Below are 16,343 nucleotides of genomic sequence, written 5' to 3'. Positions count from 1 at the left end.
AGTCTTGAAATGTGTTAAAATAGGTTTGATACATTTGTTTTTATAAGAACTTCCACCCTAAGATTTCACCAAATTCTAAGAACATGCTAAGAACGTGTCTAGGCTCTGAAAGCAGCAAAATATTGTTTGATTGTCTGATTCGTCCTATAATGCAGAATCAAATTCTGTTCATGATAACAACCATATATATTATTGTTATTGATCATTATGTAATTCTCTTCTAATACTACATTGGTATTATATTTTTGTGAACACTGAAATTTAAGAACTTAAAAATAAAAACGGCCTAGACTGAAAATTAGGCGTTCTTATAAAGAAAAGTGTATAGGGATGGGGGATTTCTACTTTAAAGGGCAAACGGTGGTAGAAGCATCCTAGGCGTTGCAATGTACTAAGGTAAAGTATTGACTGTCTTTACAGCTGTTCCAAGCCAACAGAGATCGTTCATCCGTGGTTTACAACGCCCTGAACCCGCCGATCTATGCCCGCTTCCTTCGCATCAATCCTTATGGATGGAGAAGTTATATATCAATGAGGGCAGAATTCTACGGATGTGCGACAGGTATCATTCAAACATGCATGTTTTTTTCTTTGTATTTTATAGAAATGTTTGTTTTTTAGAAAGTTTTTAGTTTGAAAATGACATGACACATCACTCTCTCATAACCCTCTCATCCACAGTGCCTAAAATCAATGTATTTTTTTCCTAAGACAACCCACCTTTTCTAGGACAACCTTGCTTTTTCTAAGACAACCTGCCTTTTTTGTTAGAAAACCCTTTTATTTTTAAGGCAACCCGCCTTTTTCTAGGACAACATTTCTTTTTCTAAGACAACATGCCTTTTTTCTTAGAAAACCCTTTTATTTTTAGGGCAACCCACCTTTTTCTTGGACAACCTTTTTTTTTTCTAAGACATCCTGCCTTTTTCTTAGAAAACCCTCCTGTTTATAAGCAAACACGCCTTTTTCTAAAACATCTTTTTTTTAGATCAATGCAACTTGCCCTTGGGTTTCCAAGATGGCCGCATCACTCGCTCCCACATGACAGCGTCCTCGTTGTATAGTCAATACTACGGGCCCTGGAACGCCAGAATTCAGGAGACCAATCACGGGCAGGTTCGCGGTGCGTGGATAGCGAAGATTAGAAACCAGAACCAGTGGATCCAGGTAGACCTGGAGGTCCCAACACGGCTGAAGGGCGTGGCTATCCAGGGCCGCTACGATGCTAACCAGTGGGTTAAGTCTTTTACCATTCAGTATGGCAACACTCCAAATAAACTGACTTCATACAAGGAGCACAGAGTGATCAGGGTAGGTCATTAGACCTTATTATTTTGCTTGAAAATCTACATATCAACGACTTCTTTGTTATTGTTTACAATTGCGAATACATCGGTTTATTTTCAAGGAAACTTCAAAATGACCACCCATAGCAGAAGTTTGATACCTTATTAACGATGTTTTGGCCTTCTTTAAGGCTACGGATAAAGTTGATCAACAATATAGTTACAACATTGCTTCTTATCTGTTGATTAGCTTCCTTTTGAACACTCCTAAGGGATAACAGTTACTAGAGAACTATATCTTAAAAGATAGGACGATCACCCGGCCGCCTACCCTGGGGGGTATTTGTGATGCCGAAAAAGAAGCTTAACTGGCAGTACGATAGATAACTTTGGGATTAACTTTTATTCGGTACAGGTATTCCAAGCCAACATTGAGCGTTTTTATGTGGTCCGTCATCGGTTCCATCGCGAGTTCAAGGCCCGCTATGTTCGACTGTGCCCCAAGTCTTGGCATGGTTACATCTCTATGAGAATGGAGCTCTACGGATGTCGCCTAAGTAAGTCAACCTCGGAGTCTTCTCGAACTAATATACATGCCCGTTCTTGTTTATAAGTGACCCGAACAAGTCAAGTATTATGTATTGGCATTGTATCGCGTACCGTATCGTTTCAGGGCGTACTGTGTGTAAACAGCGCCCGGTAAAACGCGCTCAAAAATTCATGAAAGGGAGTTTTCTCCTAATTCCCACGGGATTTTTCTTGCCATAAAAATTATGCCATTAGTTTTGTCCTTCTCCTTTTGACTACACAAAGAAGACCCTCTATGTCGATTATTATTGGATAGAATTTATGGCGTCGATTTGATCTCTAGGTAAAATGTGCAATCTACCAATGGGGGCTCAGGGAGGAACCATTCCAAACAATAGGATCACTGCGTCGTCTCACCTTAATGCCCAGACGATGCCTTACCTCGCACGTCTAAACAGAAAGTGAGTATACAGTCCCTTCTTAACGCTTGGTTCACACCTTGCACAACACAACAGATACTAGATTAACCGTCACCTTAATGCCCAGACGATGCCTTACCTCGCACGTCTAAACAGAAAGTGAGTATACAGTCCCTTCTTAACGCTTGGTTCACACCTTGCACAACACAACAGATACTAGATTAACCGTCACCTTAATGCCCAGACGATGCCTTTCCTCGCACGTCTAAACAGAAAGTGAGTAAACCGGCCCTTCTTAAAGCTTGGTTCACACTACACCATGCACAACACAACAGATACTAGATTAACTACCTCATCTTATGAAATTGTCTCCAATCGATGAAATGCATCGTTAGTCGATTAGTTAACGTTTATAAGATGAACAGAATATGATATCATAAGCAAAAAGAATGGCATTTGTCTAAAATATGGAAAAAGGATGATGGTTTTGACCATCCTTTAATTGAAAATGACGCGTGACGTGCTCTGTAAAGGTGTTAGGTGGACCAGTCCTGCTTAAACTGGCGGCTGTGTTTGTTTGAGGTCTGGTTATTGGCGGCTGTGTTTGTTTGAGGTCTGGTTATTGGCGGCTGTGTTTGTTTGAGGTCTGGTTATTGGCGGCTGTGTTTGTTTGAGGTCTGGTTATTGGCGGCTGTTTGAGGTCTGGTTATTGGCGGCTGTGTTTGTTTGAGGTCTGGTTATTGGCGGCTGTGTTTGTTTGAGGTCTGGTTATTGGCGGCTGTGTTTGTTTGAGGTCTGGTTATTGGCGGCTGTGTTTGTTTGAGGTCTGGTTATTGGCGGCTGTGTTTGTTTGAGGTCTGGTTATTGGCGGCTGTGTTTGTTTGAGGTCTGGTTATTGGCGGCTGTGTTTGTTTGAGGTCTGGTTATTGGCGGCTGTGTTTGTTTGAGGTCTGGTTATTGGCGGCTGTGTTTGTTTGAGGTCTGGTTATTGGCGGCTGTGTTTGTTTGAGGTCTGGTTATTGGCGGCTGTGTTTGTTTGAGGTCTGGTTATTGGCGGCTGTGTTTGTTTGAGGTCTGGTTATTGGCGGCTGTGTTTGTTTGAGGTCTGGTTATTGGCGGCTGTGTTTGTTTGAGGTCTGGTTATTGGCGGCTGTGTTTGTTTGAGGTCTGGTTATTGGCGGCTGTGTTTGTTTGAGGTCTGGTTATTGGCGGCTGTGTTTGTTTGAGGTCTGGTTATTGGCGGCTGTGTTTGTTTGAGGTCTGGTTATTGGCGGCTGTGTTTGTTTGAGGTCTGGTTATTGGCGGCTGTGTTTGTTTGAGGTCTGGTTATTGGCGGCTGTGTTTGTTTGAGGTCTGGTTATTGTGTTTTCATAATCTAGTCGCTTCATATCACGTGTTTTCAAACAGGTCATAACTACATCTTCTACTTAGACAATTCAGCGTACCCTGAATAGACGAAGTGAAAAATGTTTGTCTACTCCTAACTTTCTAGTTTGGCCATTTTTTTAGTTCATGGCCATTTCGCTCGCTTGCTAATAAGCTTTAGTGTTTGTTGAGTGTGAAGTACGAGAAAATTATTAACGTTTTTTGTCTAATGTCTAGCTGGGAAACTTTTCAGTTGAATTAGGCTCTAGGCTTTATATTCTTTTTTCTTTTAAAATAACAACAGCAAAAATTTATTATAAAAAATATATTATAAAAATATATCTAAAATAAGAAATGCAAGTATTAAATGATTAATTAATTGACTGGCCCAGGTTTAACGGCAAGGCCGGGGGATGGCAACCGTGGAGGAGAAACCGTTATCAGTGGATTCAGTTCGACTTCGGGCGACCCAGCAAGGTTGTGCGTGTATCCACGCAAGGGATGCAAGACAGAAACTACTGGGTGACACAGTACTACATGACGTATAGCTTGGACGGGCTGAGATTCCTGGAATATAAGCACAATTCCAACAGAAAGGTAGACCATCCCTCTCCCCTCAACAATAGTACAAAAACAGCATTTTAGTACTGGGTTTTCGATATGCTGAGAACTTTCGCCAACAAATCCCAACAGCTGAATCGCCTCCTGGCTTCCGTCACTGAAAATCAATGAAGCAACCAAATAACACTAAATTTAGTTTGTATGACGTTAGTTTGAAGTCAGAAAGCGGTTTGAAGTTATTGACGAGGGCCCGTAGGTTACTGAATATCGCTGTAAATGTACTGTAATATCCGTAGTTTACAGCTGAATTGATTAATAACTAGGGTTTATCGTCCCACGATCCAGCTGATTCACCCGGCAACTTGGCCTTTAATCTAAGTATTCATTCTTCAGTCATTCAAAGTCTCGCTAGATCTTCTTCGACGCAAATGAAGTGAGTCAGAGACGAGGCCGCCTGTAATAAAAACATCATGACAAGGTGCTGTTATTGCTTATTTGAGCTATGTTTTGAATGTCTGCTTTCTTGCTAGTACTTCACTGGTAACCGTGACCGCAGCACAGCAGTGTCGCATGTCCTTTACCCGCCGATCAGGGCGAGATATGTCCGTATTCACCCCTGGGGTTGGCATGCGTATATTGGTCTGAGAGCGGAGTTCTTCGGATGCCATACAGGTATATAGATTGTCTTGTATTGGCTTGTATAATGATCAATCATTGTCGTGATGGTGGTAATGGTGTTGATTGAAATGTTGATTGGAATTGATGTCGATGATGATGTTGATGACGACGACGACGACGACAATAACATGATGATGGCGATGGTAATGATGATGACTCCGACCTAACTGTCCTATCCCCAGATGCCTGCATGATGCCCCTTGGTCTCGAGTCACACTTCATTCCCTCGGAAAACATAAGGACTAACTCCATGTGGAACCACAACCACGGTCCCGATCGCGGTATCCTGAATCAACGTAATACTCACGGTCGAACAGGAGCATGGATCCCTCGAAGCGGCAACAGGAAGTACTGGATTCTGTACGACCTTGGACGCAAGGCTACCATCAAGGGCATCGCCACGCAGGGACGCTACGAAGCCAATCAATGGGTCAAGAGCTATAGGTAAAGGTCTAGAGTCTTGACTTTTTCTGGCACTTATTTCTTATGAGGGGCTAAAGGTACGTTGTCCTCAGAAGTTCTTCAAGGTCACATTGTGTACTTTTCTGTGGGCATAATAGGGTATACTGAAGGTCATCCCCTTGATGGCTTCATATGGAAGGTTAAGACTCCGAGTCAAATCCAAGATCGAACCGTTACTCGGATTTCATAACGAAACCCGCCGAGTCTAGGTCAATCCTAACATATACCAAAGTACTTTTACTTACACCTTTTTCGGGTGTTGCCGAGAGGCGTATGCTATTTTAGTCGTATTGGTGGTCTTATATTATTCCCAAAGATGTAATCAGAGTATGTTCTAACTCACTCAGTATTTAAATCTTATGTTCCCTTACCTTACAGTTTTTTTTTACTATACTTATTTTGAACAATTTCTAAGACTAACTCTTTTTTACCTGATTTACATAGGATAAAGTATAGCGCAGATGGCAAGCGATGGCATATCTACAAAAGCATGGTACGTTATACTTCTGACAACCTGCGTTCCTTAAGGGTTTTAGCAGGGACCCCTACGTTCTAATTCGATACGGAAACAATAGCATTTTGGGCTATCAGTTGCTGTAACTCCATAGAAACAAATATCAGGCTCATGGGAGGGATACATCCTGTTTGAACTATGCCGGACTCCTCTAAATTACCCTTTTTACATTCCATTTTTTATACCTTTTGTAAGCGAACGTTATAAATGATAATGTTGATACTAGCGCTGTTTTTGCTTTAGACGTTCCGGGGTAACTACGACCGGATGTCAATTGTTTCCTATCGCCTGTCACCGCCGATCAAGGCTCGCTACATCTCGATACACCCCATGTCATGGTACAACAACATCGCCCTTAGGGTGGAACTCTACGGATGCTTTCATGGAAAAGGTATGCCTAACAACAGGTGAATAAAGAGCGAACGATATCACGAACACCGTCTTTAAAGAGCAACGCTAGCCACAGAGTTTTCACGTCGTGTTTTGGTGATAAAAATTTGATGGAATGTATCAGACACAAAGGATTGCCAACAAGTGGGAGTGGCTGTTCTCACTTGGTAGTATCATCTATTTCTCATCACTGTTTTTTTTATCAGCTCGATATTGTGCATCCCCTGTTGGCATTCAGAACAATCGCAAGATCCGCATGACAGCGTCTTCGCATTGGAACAGCCAACTATCTCCCACCTACGGCCGTCTGCACCTGAAACGAGCAGGAAACCACCTCGGCTCGTGGTCCGCAAGGCACAACAACCACAACCAGTGGCTACAGGTGAGAAATTCGCCAACTTGTGTTGCAAGCGCAAGGGATAGGGGGAAGGGTGGTGGTGGTGGGGGGGGGGGGGGGGGGGGAGTGGCACCGCGCGTGCCTGGGATGCTAGACAAGGGAAAGGACTCATTTTTAAGGAGCTTTCTTAAAGAGATTCGATCACTTCACCTTTCAGGAACTCGTAGGACGATATCATCGTCCTATGTTATATCGTCCTACAATTTACGTTATCGTAGACGATGTATGTTTATCGTCTACGATTTAACATCGTGGACGATTTACGTTTACGATTTACGTTTACGATTCAAAGTGACTCGGGATTTACAGTTTCGATAGCATCGTTTACGATTTTTCTGGGGACCGTTATAGAGGAGATGTTCAGGTTCTGTGGCTTTGTATTGGCCGTTTATCGCCCCATATTGCGGTGAAGGAACAAAATATATGCCGTGATACGCATGGTACTCATCCCACAAGATATTGCCATTCAAGCTGCTGGAATTTCGGGAAAAAAATCAGATAATGAATGAGGGCGCTATTCCAAAATTATTGCGTGGATTAATTGTAGCTGATAGTATTACAGTACTTTTCTCGATATTTTAAAGGTGTCATTATTCTTACCTCGAAAAGAAAGCAGATTCTTTAGTTTAATACTATAAAAGACTCATCTAATAAGAATCTACTTTCTTTTTAAGGTAAGATTGGTACCTATAAATAAAGATAAAAAGAAGACTGCTATGTTCTTTTTCAGCTACATTAAAACGAAACTACAGCGAGAGTATTTGAATTCTATTTAGATTTTATTTTCGTATCTGCCCTCGTGTAATTTGCTTGAGAAAAAGGAATTTTGAGGCCATTCATTTGTCATTTTTGTTGCGAAAATACTTTTTTGGCTTGTGCTAGCCTTTGTGAATGTGATCCCTCGCATAAGGAAACGCATGAGATAGAACTGCCTTCCTCGGTATGATCTTGAAATAAAACGATAACGATGTTGAGATGGTGTGCTCAGATGTTTTTCCGTGAAAGGTGGTCCAATATTCGGATTCATTATAGATCAAAACCGAAAATGTAAATCGTAACGTAAATCGTAAACGTAAATCGTAACGTAAATCGTCCTCGATGTTAAATCGTAGACGATAAACGAACATCTTCTACGATAACGTAAATCGTAGGACGATATAACGCAGGGCGATGATATCGTCTTACGTGTTCCAGATAGGTGAAGTGATCCTTTCATCTTGTCGCTGTCCTTCTCCCCTCGCCATTTCTACTAATTGCGCTTTCTCGTCGACCCACTAACACACTATTTACACATCCCAACTTGGCGGGTCAGGTAACGTCACGATTTCACGCCATCAGGGCATAGAGTAGAACACAGCGTGACAGCACAGCGCAACTGTTGAACATACACAGAGTATCCCAACATGGCGGGTCACGCAACGTCACGATTTTACAAAATCAGGGCATGGAGCGTGACAGCACAATAACAGCTATTTAACATGCTCGTTTCTCTTTCAATATTTATGTTTTGTTGTTATTATGACGGCATAAGATCCAGGGAGAGTGGTTTTAAACTGTTGTATCATTGAACCAGATTGACCTTGGCCGCGCCATGAAGGTCACCGGGATTGCCACACAAGGCCGTCAGGACTTTGACCAGTGGGTGACGTCATACTGGGTGAAATACAGCATGGATGGCGTTTACTTCAGCACCGTACGAGAGTGGTGGAACTCTGTGAAGGCAAGGACATTCTAATCAAATATTTTACCCCTCCTGTGTGGTGTTGTGTGAGTGATAGACATTTAGAACGACAACAACATCCATAGTACCAACAAAATAAATTTGGAAGAACTCTATAAAGTCAGTCAGTTTAAAAGAATTATCTAATGAAATTGTTCTATCTGTCTAATTGAGTATACTTAGGCCTAGTTTAGACGCCGTTTGTCGATAGTTTCATATTCATTAGCATGTATTTACATTTGGAACGGTACTTGAAAGGAACGGCATCTAAACTAAGCCTTTATCATCGAGAGAATCCAAACCTTTACATAACCTTGGCGTACTAATGTATTATTCTAAAATCACATTTTCTCTCTACAGACGTTCGTGGGTAACCACGACCGCAAGGGTGTAATGTCTCATGCGTTCCGTTACCCTATCTTTGCCCGTTACGTTCGCATTCATCCGCGAGGCTGGAGGTCGCATATCAGTATGCGCGTGGAGCTGTATGGATGCCCCTGGAGTAAGTTACAGTGGTACCTCTATAAAACGGCCACAATGTATTATATGCCTGACCAAGTGACCACTTTTCCACATCTTCAAGCATTGCTCACTCAAACACTGGGTGCGCGTTAGCTCAGTGGTACGGGTCTCAGAGCACGAGGACCAGGGTTCGAACCCAGATCAGGTCAAATTGGATTTTTTTCAGAGGTGGTACCATCTTCAGTGACAATGCTTACACACTAACTCACTCATGATTGTGAACTGCGTGGAGCAGTCCATATCTACACACTGACGAGTAAAGTCAGTCACATGTTAAGCACATTTGATAATTTCGTATGTTAAAGTGCGCTATACAAATACCAAACATTACATTTTTTACCTCTATAAAGTGACCACTTTCTCAAACCAACGTCCTGAAGCATTGCTTACTCGGAAAATGTATTTAATTCCTACATCAAGTGACTACTTTCCCACACCCTAAAGCATTGCTCAATCAAACACTGTACTTTATACCTCTATTAAGCAGCCATTTTTCCATATATTAAAGCATTGCTCACTCAAACACTATTTTATATCTCTATTAAACGTCTAACTTCATTAATCGGCCGTGGCCGCCATTTTCTTTCAACAATGCAATATTCGTTGTAGTTCCAAAACGCCATTAGTTTTTGGTAAGACAGTAAGTAATTTCCAGCTTAAGGATGTTGCGGGATGCCTCGCCTTTCTCTTGTGGCTGATGGAGTGAGGCGGCTCTTGAACATTTTTTTACTATGGTGGGCTGTTTGCAAGGGGCTTTACTAACATGAGCATAATCCGAGGATAGCCCCACGAAAGCAGACTATTCCGCTATTTCAACAGTCCACTCCACTTTTGACACAAAAAAAACCAAGCTATTTCGGTCCCTCCTTTACTACTCACACCACTTGACGCATCTATAATAAGTCAATGACAAAACAAAGGATTATTACAACACAGTAATTCATTGTAAAGAGTTTAGAATATAAAGCCCAAAGCATTATTACACGCTAATTGAGAACATGTTACTGCCTCCACAGATAAGTGTGACGTGTCCTTGGGTCTTGAGGACGGTCGCGTCGCCGACCCCATGATGACCGCGTCCTCGGTCGCATGCTTACCGCATTACGGACGACTCTTCTCCGATAAAGGTGCATGGTGTGCGGCAAGGAATGACGGCAACCAATGGCTTCAAGTAGACTTCCTAGCCAAGACGCGCGTGACTCGTATCGCCACGCAGGGTCGTAGTAACGCCGACCAATGGGTCAAAACCTACTACGTTCGGTACAGCGATAAGGGTTATTCCTTCAAATATTACAAGGAAAACGGACGTACAAAGGTAGGGTCATACAATAGCAGTATGACACTAGATATGTTACATTACTTAACCCAGCCTAGTCTAAGGTGCCAAGCTTCCTCACGGTTCTCCAAGGACAGGAAACCAGCCAAGAACGTGTGGGACTCGGTTGTATTCTGTTCATTTTCATATGAAACTTCAAATGTAACTGAAAAGAAAGATGATTGATGATTGATGAAGTGATTTTTTTTCCCTTTTATTTCTTTTGGGAAGGCTGTATGAAGTGATTACGCCAAACTGGTATTAGGCGCTAGATTTACATTGCGCAAAAGAACGTAATTTGAAAGTGACGCCGAGCGAGTGTCCTACACATTTCTCGATTTAATTGGTACGAGATTTATTATGTACAATTATTTGAACTTAACATTATTTTTCCAGATCTTCCGTGGAAACTACGAACGCTACATCCCCATAACACACAAGTTCCGTCGCCCGCTCGTCGGCCGCTACTTCCGGGTACACCCAGTCACGTGGCGAAGCCATATCTCCATGAGGGTGGAGTTCTACGGATGTGTGACAGGTAATTTGAAGAAGGACTTAATAAAGTCCGAAACGTTGGGAAAATCTCGCTTCTGGTTTTGTCCTTTATTTTATTAAAAGGTGATTTGCCTCATGACACTTTTCCAGGGATAGGAGAGGGGGGAGAGGGAGAGGGAGAGGGAGAGGGAGAGGGAGAGGGAGAGGGAGAGGGAGAGGGAGAGGGAGAGGGAGAGGGGTGGGGGGTGGGGAGGGAGAGAGAGAGGTTGCATCATTTTCACATTGTTTGAATAATTCTTATTTAATTCAAATTGTAAAATCATCAATTTTACAACATGTGTTTTTTGTGGGGAGTTACAACCACACAAAACCCCTCCCTTTGTCCATCCGTGCATTATTTACAAGGATGCGGTGTGGTGATTATGCCATAGATGGAATAAGAACTCCTCCGTAACACGAAATGATATAGTTAAACGAAATTACGATGGGATTTCGAGTAATGAAAGTGTATCTCAACTGTAACTTTAAAACTAAAACGTTTCAAAGTTTTCAACAAAATATTATGCAGAAAACCCCGTTTTAGTAATTTCCTCGTTTCTGCTAAATAATGTTGCTCCCTTACGGAAGTTCTACTGAAAAAAAAAAACAGAGGAAATGAAAAGAATTCTGGGATAGTATTTAAAAAAAATAATATTTCAGTATGGTGGGGTCATCCAAATCCGCATTCTTGAGTAACACCATTACAAGCAGCTTGACACTGGCTTATCATTTCTTGTTCTCCAGGCAAGCTTTGCAATGTACCTTTGGGTATGCAAAGCAAACGAATTCCCGACAGGAGAATTCGCCTTTCGTCCGAGTGGAGCGCCAGCTACGGAACCCGCGGCGTGCGTCTTCACTCGTCTACCGCGTGGGTCGCGCGCGTTAACTACCGCTACCAGCAGTGGATTGAGGTAGACTTCGCGCGTGCCACGCTAGTTACTCGAGTTGCCACGCAAGGGCGGCGCAATGCTGCGCAGTGGGTTACGATGTACTATCTGCGGTTCAGCCAAGACGGAGCATCGTTTGCTGATTACAAGATAAAAACATCTAGAAAGGTGAGGTCGACTAAGAAGGATGCTTATAGCTTGAATTATCATCAAGAAGACCCTTCCTTAGCCGCTGTTTGGTCACCCTAGTACCAAGTGTGAATTTTTTTTTCTTTTCATCTCAGTACTTTAAGGGAAACCGAGACCAGAACTCCGTGGTGATGCACCGCTTGTTCCCGCGAATCCGATGCCGCGTTATCAGACTCTACCCGTACACGTGGCGTAGTCACATGTCCATGCGCGTCGAGTTCTACGGATGCGCTGAAGGTTTGCCAGTCTTATGTTACCTATTGGCTAGTCATCACATGACGGAAAACCTAGAAAACGCGCATTTCCAGATATAGAGAGAAGACACAATTTCTTACAATGGCTATAGGTTCCTTGTATTACGGATTGATTTTCAAAACACAAATAACGTGAGGCCGAAGTGCACATAACCAGATTTTGGCTTTTAATAATATAATTTAAGATAATTTTTCCTTGATCATGATTGCCCTGTGTATCAGTTCAGGGACGAAAAGCTCAAATTTCAATGACACTTTACAAAAAGTCGCATCAATTAAAAAAAAAAAGTCGCACTTGATATTTTGTTTGCTATAAGTTACTAAGTACTCAGAGAAATTCTCCGCCTTATTCGATGTGAAATGGGCTAATTTGAAGCGTCACGTCATGTTATTCCGTCATGTCAGTCATCGATTGATAAGTCAACACTGTTTACAAACACAAGGTTTAAATCGAATGCCTCGACGAGGGCTCCGACGAAGGGCTAATGCTAAAAACGTCAGCGAAATTCTACGCTGTCTTCACAGAGGCTTAAAACATACCATTTCAGACTTGTGTTGAATTGATTCCCTAATTCCATCACGCCTACGTAGATAAACTAGTTGTTTTTTAAGCTTTTCTGTAGTCTTTTTTAGTCATTCCACACACCCAAAGAGCGGCGCTTTTTCCAAAGAAAACAATAGCTTTTTGCAGTTCGAAAACCCTCAATGTCCTACAAGCTAAGATTTACAAAAGACAACCTCAACAACAACAACAAAAGAAAGAAAGAAAACAATAAAAACATCTTTGGTTACTAATTAATGCTACGACTGGTGTTTTTGCTGCTGTTTGTTTTTAAATAGATATATGTATTTCCAAAAAGGACCTAAAATCATCAAGACCGTTGCTTCATGTGTTTCGTCTCGTGTGGGCAGATCATTGCTTTAACCCTGTTTTCTTGTATTAACAAATCGTTGCTTCATCTCTGTTTTCTTGTATTAACAAATCGTTGCTTCAACCCTGTTTTCTTGTATGAACAGATCGTTGGTTCATGTTTTTTTGTCTTGAATGAACAGATCATTGCTTCACGCTAGTTTTCGAGTATTAAAATCTCATTGCTTCATCCCTGTTTGCTTGTATGAACAGATCGATGCTTCATGCCGCTTGGACTTGAGGACAAGCTTATACGAGATGGCCGCATGACCGCTAAGTCATACTATACCGCCAGCCTTGCCCCGTGGTATGGTCGGCTCAATCACATCTACTCTTGGAGCGCCAAACGGAGCAGAGCGGGACAGTGGCTTGAAGTATGTAACATAAAAACTTATAGGGTTATACTATTTTTCCTTTTTTTAAGCTTTTCAACGAGTATTTTCCATTTAAGACGAGTGTATCGCGGTGTTTTTCTCGACTCTCTGCGCTCCGCGGTGCACGCGGGCTCAAAGAATCCCGTGACCTATAATTTATTATTCAGCTGTTACAAGACAGTCAATCAAGTTCCATATTGGTTATTTTCAGAATTTGGTCAAATTTTAGATCACAAAGTGAAATTTGGGAACAGAAAAACAAAAGACTTTTTCCGATTACTGATTACTAATGTCCGTGACTAACCAGTGTTGCTTTTCCGAACTAGATCAACTTGATGAATGTGCGAACCATCAAAGGAATCGCTACCCAAGGTCGACATAACGCACATCAATGGGTGACCAAATACCGCGTCAAATACAGTATTGACGGTGTCAACTACAAGTGGTATACCGAGAACAAGCACCTCAAGTACAAGGTATCCGTTATGATTGGAATAAGTGCTCAAGATTTTCCCGGTCTTTAGGGGGCGGGGGGGGGGGGGGGGCGCTTAATTGGTATGGAGGGGGGCTTATTGGGGAGGATTCTGAATCAATTGGTAACAAAACTTTATTCGCTCTGTTGTGTGTGAGAATGTCAATACGAGGTAAATAAAATAAATATTTACACCGTTCAAATGGTGTTTTTGTTTAAATTTGAGGGAGTTAAGGTTAGGGGGACACGTATTGGGGAAGGGGGCGCTTTTTTAAATCATTAAGGTATTACAATTTTTTTTGAAATCGGTTCAATGTACAACAGTACTATATACTCGTAAGTTATTTTTTATTTATGGTTTTATATGCGACTTTGGGGAATTTTGTTTAAATAGAGCCAATCACAAGATCTTTAAAACAACGATGATTGCTCTGTTCACAGACGTTCTCTGGAAACACAGATAGGCACACACCCGTATACAAGCAGTTCTTGAAGCCCTTCCGTGCTGTCTACGTGCGTGTATACCCGATAGCCTGGAGAAGCTGGATATCTATGCGCCTCGAGTTGTACGGGTGTGAAGGTACGAGTGGTACGGGTGTGAAGGTACGAGTTGTACAGGTGTGAAGGTACGAGTTGTACAGGTGTGAAGGTACGAGTGGTATGGGTGTGAAGGTACGAGTTGTACGTGTGTGAAGGTACGAGTTGTACGAGTGTGAAGGTACGAGTGGTACGGGTGTGAAGGTACGAGTTGTACGGGTGTGAAGGTACGAGTTGTACGGGTGTGAAGGTACGAGTTGTACGGGTGTGAAGGTACGAGTTGTACGGGTGTGAAGGTACGAGTTGTACGGGTGTGAAGGTACGAGTTGTACGGGTGTGAAGGTACGAGTTGTACGGGTGTGAAGGTACGAGTTGTACGGGTGTGAAGGTACGAGTTGTACGGGTGTCAAGGTACGAGTTGTACGGGTGTCAAGGTACGAGTTGTACGGGTGTCAAGGTACGAGTTGTACGAGTGTGAAGGTACGAGATGTACGGGTGTGAAGGTACGAGTTGTACGGGTGTGAAGGTACGAGTTGTACGAGTGTGAAGGTACGAGATGTACGGGTGTGAAGGTACGAGTTGTACGTGTGTGAAGGTACGAGTTGTACGGGTGTGAAGGCACGAGTTGTATGGGTGTGAAGGTACGAGTTGTACGGGTGTGAAGGTAACGAGTTGTACAGGTGTGAAGGTACGAGTGGTACGGGTGTGAAGGTAACGAGTTGTATGGGTGTGAAGGTACGAGTTGTACGGGTGTGAAGGTAACGAGTTGTACAGGTGTGAAGGTACGAGTTGTACGTGTGTGAAGGTACGAGTTGTACGGGTGTGAAGGTACGAGTTGTACGGGTGTGAAGGTACGAGTTGTACGGGTGTGAAGGTACGAGTTGTACGTGTGTGAAGGTACGAGTTGTACGGGTGTGAAGGTACGAGTTGTACGGGTGTGAAGGTACGAGTTGTACGGGTGTGAAGGTACGAGTTGTACGGGTGGGAAGGTACGAGTTGTACGAGTGTGAAGGTACGAGATGTACGGGTGTGAAGGTACGAGTTGTACGGGTGTGAAGGTACGAGTTGTACGGGTGTGAAGGTACGAGTTGTACGGGTGTGAAGGTACGAGTTGTATGGGTTTGAAGGTACGAGTTGTACGGGTGTGAAGGTACGAGTTGTACGGGTGTGAAGGTACGAGTTGTACGTGTGTGAAGGTACGAGTTGTACGGGTGTGAAGGTACGAGTTGTACGGGTGTGAAGGTACGAGTTGTACGGGTGTGAAGGTACGAGTTGTACGGGTGGGAAGGTACGAGTTGTACGAGTGTGAAGGTACGAGATGTACGGGTGTGAAGGTACGAGTTGTACGGGTGTCAAGGTACGAGTTGTACGGGTGTGAAGGTACGAGTTGTACGGGTGTGAAGGTACGAGTTGTACGGGTGTGAAGGTACGAGTTGTACGGGTGTGAAGGTACGAGTTGTACGGGTGTGAAGGTACGAGTTGTACGGGTGTGAAGGTACGAGTTGTACAGGTGTGAAGGTACGAGTTGTACAGGTGTGAAGGCACGAGTTGTATGGGTGTGAAGGTACGAGTTGTACGGGTGTGAAGGTAACGAGTTGTACGGGTGTCAAGGTACGAGTTGTACGGGTGTGAAGGTACGAGTTGTACGGGTGTGAAGGTACGAGTGGTACGGGTGTCAAGGTACGAGTTGTACAGGTGTGAAGGTACGGATGGTTGGTAAAAATGATACCGTGGGGAACAATATTTCTGTGAGGATGATGATGATGATGATGACATGGTTCAGATAAATGCTCAGAATTTCTAACGAATATCATGCTTTGATTGATGTATTTGGATTGTTACTGACAAAAGTGTTACATTTATGCAAGCTCACTCTGGTATTACATTTTGATATTTTATGTCTTAATAAAAATTCTTATTAAGTCTTTAAATTTGTTGGCCATGTAAGATAATGGTGATTATGATGATAATGTTTCTCATGGAAATGGTGACTTTAAAATGAGAATGATATTGGATGCAAATAACAAGA

The 16,343-nt window shown here is 42.8% G+C and overlaps 1 protein-coding gene across 2 annotated transcripts in view; it reads left to right on the top strand.

The window, feature by feature from the left end:
- LOC5520309 overlaps nucleotides 1-16,343 on the top strand; it is a 138,668-nt gene that overhangs the window by 7,651 nt on the left and 114,674 nt on the right. The window contains exons 10-28 of one of the 2 annotated variants that reach the window (XM_048725767.1): nucleotides 421-562; nucleotides 989-1,311; nucleotides 1,702-1,843; nucleotides 2,158-2,275; nucleotides 3,991-4,195; nucleotides 4,690-4,831; nucleotides 5,020-5,281; nucleotides 5,744-5,792; nucleotides 6,057-6,204; nucleotides 6,410-6,585; nucleotides 8,174-8,320; nucleotides 8,681-8,822; nucleotides 9,859-10,157; nucleotides 10,554-10,695; nucleotides 11,436-11,746; nucleotides 11,863-12,004; nucleotides 13,145-13,305; nucleotides 13,632-13,781; nucleotides 14,219-14,357. In XM_048725767.1, coding sequence (XP_048581724.1) covers nucleotides 421-562; nucleotides 989-1,311; nucleotides 1,702-1,843; nucleotides 2,158-2,275; nucleotides 3,991-4,195; nucleotides 4,690-4,831; nucleotides 5,020-5,281; nucleotides 5,744-5,792; nucleotides 6,057-6,204; nucleotides 6,410-6,585; nucleotides 8,174-8,320; nucleotides 8,681-8,822; nucleotides 9,859-10,157; nucleotides 10,554-10,695; nucleotides 11,436-11,746; nucleotides 11,863-12,004; nucleotides 13,145-13,305; nucleotides 13,632-13,781; nucleotides 14,219-14,357 — 3,340 coding nt within the window. Of the gene's footprint in view, nucleotides 1-420; nucleotides 563-988; nucleotides 1,312-1,701; nucleotides 1,844-2,157; nucleotides 2,276-2,355; nucleotides 2,393-3,990; nucleotides 4,196-4,689; nucleotides 4,832-5,019; nucleotides 5,282-5,743; nucleotides 5,793-6,056; nucleotides 6,205-6,409; nucleotides 6,586-8,173; nucleotides 8,321-8,680; nucleotides 8,823-9,858; nucleotides 10,158-10,553; nucleotides 10,696-11,435; nucleotides 11,747-11,862; nucleotides 12,005-13,144; nucleotides 13,306-13,631; nucleotides 13,782-14,218; nucleotides 14,358-16,343 lie in introns of those variants that run through there. The other variant, XM_048725771.1, reaches the window with a different exon arrangement.

This window comes from Nematostella vectensis, chromosome 1 (assembly GCF_932526225.1).
Source record: "Nematostella vectensis chromosome 1, jaNemVect1.1, whole genome shotgun sequence".
Lineage (NCBI taxonomy): Eukaryota > Metazoa > Cnidaria > Anthozoa > Actiniaria > Edwardsiidae > Nematostella > Nematostella vectensis.
Note: the sequence above shows the minus strand (reverse complement) of the source record. Positions and strands in the feature narration are given on the sequence as shown.